Below are 11761 nucleotides of genomic sequence, written 5' to 3'. Positions count from 1 at the left end.
TAAACAGTTTGGTTTTCACAAAAACCATTTCGCGTAGCATGCAATATTTGATCTTGCGAATCAAATTTTGAATGGTTTTGAAAACGATGTTACACACACTCGGTATTTTTCTACATCTATCTATAGCATTTGATATTGTCAACCACAAGTTTCTTATCTATAAACTACGCAAATATGAAGTAGCTCACTCTAACTAAAGTAGCTGCAATGTTATTTAGAAAATTGGAAACAAGGAGTACTATAAAGTTTAACATGCACACGATTTGAATCAATAAGCTGCGATGTTCTACACAGATCAATACTTAGACCATTGCTGTTTTTAATTTATATAAATGATATTTATTTTTCCTCAAAAATACTTAATTATATTATTTTTGCTAATGACATTAATGTTTTCGTTTCAGACTCAAATTAAGAAAATTTTTCATTATGTAAGCATAGAACTAATATATCTTAATGACTTAATAGCAAATAAACTATCATTTAATACTAATAAAACGAAATATATTTTGTTTGGAAAAGTCTAAGAAAGTTAGTTGAGAAAAAAGTTTTTTAGTACGTCCTTGTATTCGGACGTCTATTGGACGTTCGCAATCAAAGGAGGTATATCCTCTTCTCCGTGTGCTACTTTTACGCATGTGTGACAATAAATTATTTCTAAAATGGTTAAAAAAAGTTTGAAAGTCGCCAATTTTTATGCTAAAAAACTTCACTTTTTAGTTATAATTATCGAATGTTAACTTATAGTTTAACTATATAGCTATATAATAATATCTTTTTATTTAGATTAATAACTTTAATTAACAAATATGGACTACAAATGGTAACCAAATAGGCAAAACATTTTTTTTTCAAGAAGTTTTTTTTGTGAACGATGACCGTGAGTTTTTATCAAAAATTGAAGTCAATAAACTCGAACTTCTTCATACTAATAATCGCTTATAATTAATACTTAGTTTCACGCTGCTGCTGCGGCTGTTACCCATTCGTGCGCCTTTGACACGATGTTTTTACCACACTAGGCCTTTTAATATTTCTCTTCATATTTTTGACCATGCGATGAGGTATTCTTAAATCTTTATAATCTGTTAATATATGCTTAATCAGTAAAAAGATCAAAAACTTTGCTTCATCAGCTAAATTAGTAATAAGATAAAAAACTTTTTAATTTGATGACTTCTGTAGTAAAGGATAAATCTTTTGTTATTTTTAAATGAGTATAGTAACTTTAAAAGTCAGGTATTTCCCAGTGGGCACGGGGCCTAAAAAAGACGTACTTTGGACGGTCAATTAGCGTCCGTTCGTCCCAATTAAATTCTAAACGTCTTTTAAACGTCTTTTTCGCGTCCAATTAAATTTCGCGTCCGAATAAATTTCATAAATTTTTTGTCCAAAAAAGATCCAGGTTTATTAAATCAAAATTAAACTAGTTAAATCACGCAATCATCAATATTGACTTCATTAATTTTTAATTAAAAACTCATTTTTAATACAAATGTAAAAGAAACTTTCAAATGTAAAAGGAGTTTTTATGGAATCTTGAATTAAGAAATAAAAAGCGACTAATAGACAGGTTCTTGTTATATATATATATATATATATATATATATATATATATATATATATATATATATATATATATATATATATATATATATATATATATATATATATATATATATATATATATATATATATAAATATATTATATTATATTATATATTATATATTTAAATACTTAAGAATCGTGTTAATATTGATACAGAAATTGATACTGATATTAAAAGAAATAGTTTAAAACTGATTATATGATATACTATATATATTTATACTAATTATATACTTGGTTCTTAATATATTATATTAAGTATAGTACTTGATATACAATATCAAGAACCAACTTCTGACTATTTGAAAGATTTAGATATCGCTGAATCTCATGCAGAATCATATTTTTCAAAAGGAAAACCTATAAATGGTACAGAGATTTTATCCTGATAATTCAATAGAATTCAATATCTTTAATTGACGACTTTTAGATAATGCTAATTAAAAATAATTGGACCAGTACATTAGTTAATGAACTTCCTAAAATATTACAAAATCAAGGTTTAGAACTTTACGAAGATGCATAAAGAATTTTAAAAACACCTAAAGATATAACTAAGTTATACTTAAAGGTATAACTAAGTTATAACGTATAATATATAAAGGTATAACTAAGTTATACCTAAAGGTATGACTAAGTTAAACCTAAAGGTATGACTAAGTTATACCTAAAGGTATGACTAAGTTATACCTAAAGGTATGACTAAGTTATACCTAAAGGTATGACTAAGTTATACCTAAAGGTATGACTAAGTTATACCTAAAGGTATGACTAAGTTATACCTAAAGGTATAACTAAGTTATACCTAAAGGTATGACTAAGTTATACATAAAGGTATGACTAAGTTATACCTAAAGGTATGACTAAGTTATACCTAAAGGTATGACTAAGTTATACCTAAAGGTATGACTAAGTTATACCTAAAGGTATGACTAAGTTATACCTAAAGGTATGACTAAGTTATACCTAAAGGTATGACTAAGTTATACCTAAAGGTATGACTAAGTTATACCTAAAGGTATGACTAAGTTATACCTAAAGGTATGACTAAGTTATACCTAAAGGTATGACTAAGTTATACCTAAAGGTATGACTAAGTTATACCTAAAGGTATGACTAAGTTATACCTAAAGGTATGACTAAGTTATACCTAAAGGTATGACTAAGTTATACCTAAAGGTATGACTAAGTTATACCTAAAGGTACGACTAAGTTATACGTAAAGGTATGACTAAGTTATACCTAAAGGTATGACTAAGTTATACCTAAAGGTATGACTAAGTTATACCTAAAGGTATGACTAAGTTATACGTAAAGGTATGACTAAGTTATACGTAAAGGTATGACTAAGTTATACCTAAAGGTATGACTAAGTTATACCTAAAGGTATGACTAAGTTATACCTAAGGTATGACTAAGTTATACCTAAAGGTATGACTAAGTTATACCTAAAGGTATGACTAAGTTATACCTAAAGGTATGACTAAGTTATACCTAAAGGTATGACTAAGTTATACCTAAAGGTGTAACTAAGTTATAACTAAAGGTATAACTAAGTTATACCTAAAGGTATAACTAAGTTATACTTAAAGGTATAGCTAAGTTATACCTAAAGGTATAACTAAACTATATCTATAGATGTTTTTAAAATTTTCCCTGCATCTTCGAGATAAACAGTTCTTCACTGTTTCTGAAAAGTGTGGTGGTAGTTACTCCTATTTTGAAATACAGACAAGTATTAAGAACATTTTTATTTTGAATTTTATTATTGATGGTTTACCTTTATTTAAATTTTTTAGTAAGCAATTGTGGCCAGTATTAGCTCGCTTTGATTATTTTAATATTTGTATTGTTGGCATTTATTTTAATAAAACCAAGTCTTATTCAGTAATTAAATACCCATTTTTTTCTTTGAGTTTAGACAATAATACAAAATGGTTTTCCATACAACAAAAAATATAATTGTAACTGTCAAGTCTTCTTTTATGCGATGTTCCAGCTAGCTTGTTTTTAAAATCCCACAATGGTTACAAATTTTGTGAAAAGTGTTCCGTTTATGGAACTTATGATGGAATAATTGTGTTTAATAAGGAAATTTTCTACCCACCTATCTCTTATATAAATCAACTGTTACGACTGATTTAATTTTTTAAATTAAACTCATTTGTTAGTGACTTATCCTACTCTTTTGAAATATGAATCTTCTCCAAAAAAAAATAACAGAATAAAGACATTAGTTGTACCAGACATGTCAAAGTCTGCTTTAAATAATCCTTTATAAGATAAATGTAATTAATTTCTCTATTTTATTTATCGTTCTTTAAAAATTCCAAAAAAATATTTATAGTTAAAATCAATATTTATGTTTATTATTTGATAAAGTTTAATTTTTAGTTACTTATCCAACTTCAAATAAAAGTGAGAAAAATGTATTTAAAGATAGAAGTGAGTTGACATTTTTTTCTATCTGAATGAATTTTTGATAATTTATGGTTTTTAGTTTTAATATTTAGTAAAAAACATAAGTAATTTACTAAGTTTACTAATTTACTAAGTAATTTACTAAGGCAGAAGAAAATTGGCCAGCCTTTGGACAAGGAAACCATTCAGCAACCTCGAAAATATTGCATGAGTGGTGTGGCAAAATTTCACAGTTTCTGTTATCACTTTCTGATAGAATAAATAATATAGAGAAGAACGAAAAACAAAAATATGAGCGCTTGCAACTTTTAGAGTCAGAAAAAGTAGTTAATGTAGAATTAATAAATCAATTGAAATTTGACATTGCGCAAACTAGTTCTTTAGTCAAACAATCAAGCACAAATGATTGGATTCAAGTTCAAAAATCAGGGAAACAAGTTAAGAAACCAAACGATCAACTTATAATAGCAAATTCTACTATAAATGAATTAAATGAACGTAAAAAGAGAGCTAAAAATATTATTATTTATGGAGTGTTAGAATCTGATAAAGTTTCTTTAGACGATAAAGTAGTTGAAATTAAAGCGAAAGTGTTGGAAATATTTACAGAAATTGGAGTTCAAGACATAAATTTTGAAAATGTGAGACGATTAAGAAGTAAAATTTCCGACAAGCCAGGTCCTTTGTTGGTTAACTTGGCTGATTCCAATCTACGAAACAAAATACTAATTTCATCAAAAAATTAAAATTGCTTCCAAGTTTTAAAAATATCTACATATTTCCAGATTTAACAGATGCTGAACGTCAACAGGATTTCATACTCAGAACAGAACGAAATAAACGTAATAATGCCCTTAAGGAGACGGACCCCTTTTGGTATGGTATCCGTGGAAATCAGATCCAAAAATTTAAAAAGAAACCAATCGAATTTAGGCAGTAAGGCTAATTGTCTGTTATCTATGAGTAATATTGAAAAAATAAATTGCATGTACCTAAATGCCACATCTCTTAACAACAAATTTGATGAGTTTAAACTAGTAGTTGCAACTTACAATCCTACAATTATTAGCATTACTGAAACATGGTTCAAACCTACTTCTCTCTGCAATTTGGATGGTTATTGTTTATATAAAAAAGACAGATGTGATGGTCGTCGAGGTGGAGGTGTATGTATTTATATTGATTCCAAAATAATTTCATATGAACTTAATGGCAATGCATTTACATTGAGTCAAATAGAGCATGTCTGGGCTGTTGTCCAGTTGGCCATGATAAATATCTCTTTGGATGCATTTATAGACCTTGTGATTTGATGGATATGACAGATATTGAAAATGTATTTAAAACTGCAAGAGAATATGTTAACCTAAAAGATTCTAAAGATCTAATTATAGTTGGAGATTTTAATTTTCCTGAGATAAGTTGGTCCAATTGATCTATAAACTCTATTAAAAGACCATCAGGCATTGAGCATGATTTCTATCGAATAATAAATGACAATTACTTATATCAGCATGTAAATTTACCAACATTTCAAACAACAAATAAATCTACCGTAAACATTTTAGATTTAATATTCACCACTCAGTCAGCAAATATAAGTGCCATCGATAGAAAATTTGTTTTAGGAAACATAACCAGAGGTCATTTGATACTATGTTTTGATTTTATTTTTAAAAGTAAAACAAAGAATGTAAATACAGAGGAAAATAAATTTGTATATAGAAAAGCTGATTATAATAGTATTGGAGATTTCCTTACAAATGTTGATTGGCTTCAGTGTTTTCATACCAAAAGTGTTCAAGAAATGTATGATGAGTTAATTTATTATACTGAAGAAGCATGTAACTTATATGTACCTATAAATACCTCATTTGTAAATTCATCATCTAGGAAAATGTGGCTAAACAAAGACCTAATCTCACTCATTAGAAAAAAGCAGAATTTAAGATACATAAATTGTTCAAGTAAATGGAAAAACTCAAATCTATGTAGTAATTATAAACAATTGTCAAAAAGAGTTTCAATTGAAATTTCCATAGCAAGACGAAAGTATGAGTTAATGATTGTTGATAAAGCTAAAAAAGAAAGTAAAAATTGCATTCCATTTTTTAAAACAAGAATAAATGATACCACCTTTAACTTAATTCCTGAAGATATTCATTTTGATGATGTTCTTGAAAGGCTTAAAAATCTTGATCAAAACAAAGCATATGGAGTTGACAAATTACATCCATATATCTTAAAAAACTGTGCTACTGCTTTTGCTCTTCCTCTCACACTAATTTTTATGGAGTCAATAGAAAAAAGTCAACTACCAAATCAATTTAGTTCAGCAAATATAACTGCACTATATAAAAAAGGTGACAAAACTGATTCTGGGAATTATAGACCTATATCACTTCCTTGTATTAGTTTTAAAATACTTCAAAGAATAATCAAAAACAAGTTAGAAAAATATCTTCACGAAAATAATATTATAGCTAATGAACAGCACGGGTTTGTTAAAAACAGGTCATGCACGACCAATTTACTTGAAACTCTAGATTATATTACAAGAAACGTTGATCAAGGAATTCCTGCTGATGTAGTTTTACTTGATTTTGCAAAAGCATTTGATACTGTTCCACATCAAAGGCTTATCTCGAAACTTAAAGCATATGGTATTAATGGCCTGGCACTTAATTGGTTTCAAGCTTTCCTGTCTAATAGAAGGCAGAGAGTCGTTATGGGAGATTATGTTTCAACTTGGGCCGAGGTGTACAGTGGAGTTCCTCAAGGCTCAGTATTGGGTCCACTACTGTTTATACTCTATATAAATGATCTTCCTGAGTCTCTAAAAAATACTTCAAAATTGTATGCTGATGACACCAAAATCATGTCAATTAGTTCTTCTGATGAGTTACATAATAAACTTCAATGCGATTTGAACTCTGCATATGCTTGGACACAAGACTGGTTACTTAATTTTAATATTGAAAAGTGTTTAGTTATGCACTATGGCTTTAAAAATAAACGATATTCATTTTATATGAATAGTTGTAAACTCAATACATCGGATTCTGAAAGAGACCTAGGAGTGATTTTTTCAGATAACTTGAAATGGAAAAATCAGGTATTATCGAGTGCAAGCAAAGCAAATTGCATGCTGGGCATTATAAAGAAATCGTTTGTTCAATTTGATGCAGAACTGCTAAAATCTCTTTATCTTACTTTCATCCGACCACTTCTTGAGTTTGCTGTACCTGTATGGGCTCCTTATCAAAAACAAGATATTGTCATTTTAGAAAAAGTACAACGTCGTGCCACTAAATTAATACCTCAAATCAGTAAATTATGCTATGAAGATCGACTAGCTTGTCTTAGAATGCCCTCACTTGTTAAAAGAAGACAACGAGGGGACATAATACAACTGTATAAAATTTTCAATGGTTACGATAAAATTGAATTTACAGAAAATCATTCCTTTAAATCAAATTGTACTCGTGGCCATATTCTAAAATATTCAAAAGACTTTTCGAAACATAAATACAGAGAAAACATTTTACTTAATCGAGCTGCAAATTACTGGAATGCACTGCCAGAAACTGTTGTCAAAGCTACTTCAATAAATTCATTTAAAGCAAGACTTGATCGATGGGAGTCAAACCATCACGAGACTCAGCTGTCAAAGTGTGTATAAAATCACACTCACTGGTAGCATTGCCAGTCACAGCAGAAACTAATACTAATACTAAAAGTAAATGATGAGTTAAACTCCATTTAACTGCTCAAAATGTTTATATAGGTCCATTGCAAATCCACACCAACAATGTTTTCTGAGAAAGTCTCAATATGAAGTCATTTATTGACATATATTTTCAGGGTTCCCAATCCTCCTTAAAACCTTAAATATCCTTGGAAAAAAATCTTTTTTAAAAGTCCTAAATAACCTTAAAAAAAGTTAAAATTTGACTGCTCTCCTTAATTTACTTTTCTATAAACTGTATTTTACTTATTAATTAAAAATTTATTTATAAACATATATATGTATTGGTCAAATACATGTTTGTATTTAGTAACATTATGCTACATTTTTGTTTTGTATTTCAAAAACTCACAGTGCATTTATATGAATTTAAATATGCATTTAGAAATCTATAGTTAATGTGTTAAAAGTTTTTGTATTTAACTTTGTTTTAAATTAAAGAAATTTTATTTGATTAAATGTATTTAACCCTCAACTTGATTTTTATATTTGCCTTCGTTTTTAAAAAAATTCAACAATGTTTTTGGCTACAGTTTATTTTATATAATGGTTAACATAATATAGTTTATTTTATAATTAAATAAAAACTTCTATTATGTATGTAACTCTCAATTTTTTGAGTTAATTGTTATACAATATTTCAAGGAAGTTTTCAAGTTTAGTATATATAGTATATATAAGTATAGTATAGTATAAATAATTCATTTTATGTAATATGCTTAATGAATTTTTATAAGTAACAGCTTCTTTAATTTATTCAGCTCCTTCAAAATTTGAAAGTCTGTGATTCAAAATTTTGCAATGTCAAAAGTCAATGATAAATCTTTAAGTTTTACAAAGATTAATGTAAGTAATATTTTTTCTTGTAACAATTGTCTTAGAAGTTATTTTAACTATATAGGTGTCTTTTTCTTTATAAAATTATTTTTTTAATACTCCACATTACTCGAAATAGTTACCTAGTCAGTTCAGAAAGATAAAAGAGCATTTAAGATTTTCCTTCCAAAGGATGAAGTTAATAAAATTTTAAGTTGGTTGTTTATATATATATATATATATATATATATATATATATATATATATATATATATATATATATATATATATATATATATATATATATATATATATATATATATATATATATATATATATATATATATATATATATATATATATATATATATATATATATATATATATATATATATATATATATCAGAGCCGTAACCGCCGGGGGCCAGGGGGCATAGGCCCCCTAATAATTAAAAAAAAAATTTTTTATATATATATATATATATAAACTATTATAGCATATTTTTAATTTTTATTTTTTAATTAACTAATATATAGGCTCTTTTAATTACTTAATTAAAGAATGATGAAATATAAAAAAACGTTTAAAGTTGAAAATAGTTTTGATCTTTACTAGTGTAATTCTATCGCTGAGTTTCTTGAATGTGATCACTTTTCGATACAAATGTTGCAAAAAAAGTGTTTTTTTTTATGGCTGAATGTTTAGTTTTCTTTTTAAGAGTAAATTACTATCATAAGTTACATAACAAATTTTGATCTGTAATTATATACATGTTGCACACTTTACACATACCAGGGTTGCCAGATTTTTTTTCGGCAATAAGCCAAAAATGAATAAAAAATAAACCAGAAATAAATCAAAAAAAAAAGAAATAAAAAACAAGAAGTAAAGTAGAACTATTTTATTCAAAAATTTATTTGGTTTAGCATTAATCTCTAAAACATTTAATAAAGTTCCACCAATACGTGAAGGTCGTCCTCATTTTCGCCTGCATCTGTTGCGTAAATTTTATTTCCGACTTGAAATCATTGGTTCGGGAATGTAAAAGTCTTTACAACAAAACTTTCGGCTCATTAAGATTTTATGCGAATGACAGCATGCAACATTTGGTTTGACATTCTGTTTCTCTGTTTGCTTTTCACATAGGTGACCTGTGAAAAGACCCTCTCAACAAAACAGTTAGAAACAGGAATACATAGACAAGCAAGGCAGTAGACAGAAATGTTGCGAAAAGCGTGATGTTCAAAAATGTCGACATAGTCCCTTAACGTTATCCAGAATTCAGCAGTATTTTTAGGAACTTCTTTTTCTTTAAAAATATCAGACCCAGTCCATTCAACGATGTAGACTTTTCTGTATTTGTTTTCAATTTCTTTACTTTTTTTACCCATTAGGTGAGGAAAAAGTAACTCTGAAAATGGAACCTTTTCAACTAGGTAAAGAACTTTCATTGGAGACAGATTTGATAAGCTGTGAAAAATTGATCTGTTCTCAGGAAGTCTTTTTTCAAGCTCGGTTATAGCCCTCTGAAGAAAATCATGACAGCGAATTTTTACATTTTTGACTGATTCTTCAGCATTCAGTTTTGCATTTGGAGGTTGCCCTTGAATGTTATTTTCGCACTCTGAGGAAAATTTGGCTCCAAAATCAACGCACTGAAGAGAAAGTACAAAGCCTTTGGTATCAAAAACACCCTGCTTTAAACTTTTGAAGTGTATATTTAGCTGATTCATTAAATTTTCTGGATCAACATTTGACCCTTGAAAGAGAGAGTCTAGATGTTCAAACTCTTGAATGACTGGAGTGAGAAAAATAACATAGAGGTAAAGGGTGTTGTCTTGGAACATTTTGCTCATTGAAGAGATTTTGTAACGGACCTTAGAGTTTACATTCATTTCAGCACACATAAAGAATGCTTTTAATTTTTGCCAATTCACAAGCAAATTATAAAAACACTTTCCTCGAACCAACCAACGAGTTGCAGAAAACTTCTGAAAAGGGGACAGGGTTCTCACACGTTTTTTGTTTGGATTCATGAGTTCAAATAGCTTTTCATACTCGTTTCGACGAAGAATGCTCTTGTTAAAAAACCGGGGAACCTCGCTCAGAAGAAAGCCGACTGGAGATGGAATTCCATCAAATGCATTTTGCACCACAAGATTTAGAGAGTGACAAATGCACCTCATCATAAAACAGTTAGGTGATTTAGATAGTACGCGAGACCAGACTGAATTATGTATGCCAATAACATTTGAAGCACCATCTAAAATGTACCCGATGCAGTTTTCAAGAGTTAATCCCATAGAGTGGAGTTTATAATTCAAAGCATTAAAGAGAATTTCGCCTGTTGTTGAGATCACTTGAATGAGGCCAAGGAAGTGATCGAAAATCTGTTTCTCTTTTTCTTAAAAATATCTCACGCATATTACAAGGCGCTTGATTGAACTCATGCCCGTTGATTCATCAATGAGGATGGAAAACGGCTTTGATTTGATCTCTTTAGAATTTTCTTCTTCTAGAGTTGATGAGATAACATTCTGGATTATTTTTGTGCACTTAGTGCGGTGGAGTTTTAGATGTTCTAGGGGACTGCCTACACCAAACTTAGAAATAGTTTCACAAAAATGGTAAGCAGTTAAAATTGCTGAGTGACAAATATACACATAGCAAGCTGAATGTCAACTTTTTTGTTTACATCTGAAATTTTCACTTGACTTGGAAAATTAATCTTCTTTTGAAACGGATTCAAGGTTTTTTCTCTTTTAATGTGTGAAGCTGCTTTTTGATGTTGCTCTAAGCTACTTTTGTGTGGACGTAGATTAGTGCGGCAGAGGCGACAAAAAGCTTGTTCAGATGCATTAGAGCTTTTTTTACCCAGGTGAATTCTTTTTCCCACTCACTTCGATAACTGCGAGAGTTTTCATATGATTTTTTGTTTGGCATTGTCTATTTAATGATGTTAACTTAAAACAAAAAATCAAGTATAAGCTACAGATTATTAAAATTAATAACCATTAGGTACGATCAATTTTTAATTTAGATATTTTGAGAAGAAAGCAAAGATGTAGTTGTTATTTGAATAGTAACAGTTACTAAATTTTCAATATCTGCAGAAACAATCGTGTTACCTTTTTTGAGTATTGTATTTCACTTTAAATCGTCTTTT

General features: G+C 28.5%; 1 protein-coding gene across 1 annotated transcript; it reads left to right on the top strand.

Moving 5' to 3' along the window:
* The first annotated feature begins 4989 nt into the window (after positions 1–4989).
* LOC136085213 (uncharacterized) lies at positions 4990–7712 on the top strand. The gene is made up of 2 exons (XM_065806501.1): positions 4990–5334; positions 5544–7712. The coding sequence occupies exons 1-2, from the start codon at positions 4990–4992 to the stop codon at positions 7710–7712; spliced, it is 2514 nt and encodes an 837-aa protein (XP_065662573.1).
* Positions 7713–11761: the final 4049 nt, after the last annotated feature.

This window comes from Hydra vulgaris, chromosome 09 (assembly GCF_038396675.1).
Source record: "Hydra vulgaris chromosome 09, alternate assembly HydraT2T_AEP".
Taxonomy (NCBI): Eukaryota; Metazoa; Cnidaria; class Hydrozoa; order Anthoathecata; family Hydridae; genus Hydra; species Hydra vulgaris.
The sequence above is the reverse complement of the archived record's forward strand: the minus strand, read 5'-3'. Positions and strand labels throughout refer to the sequence as shown.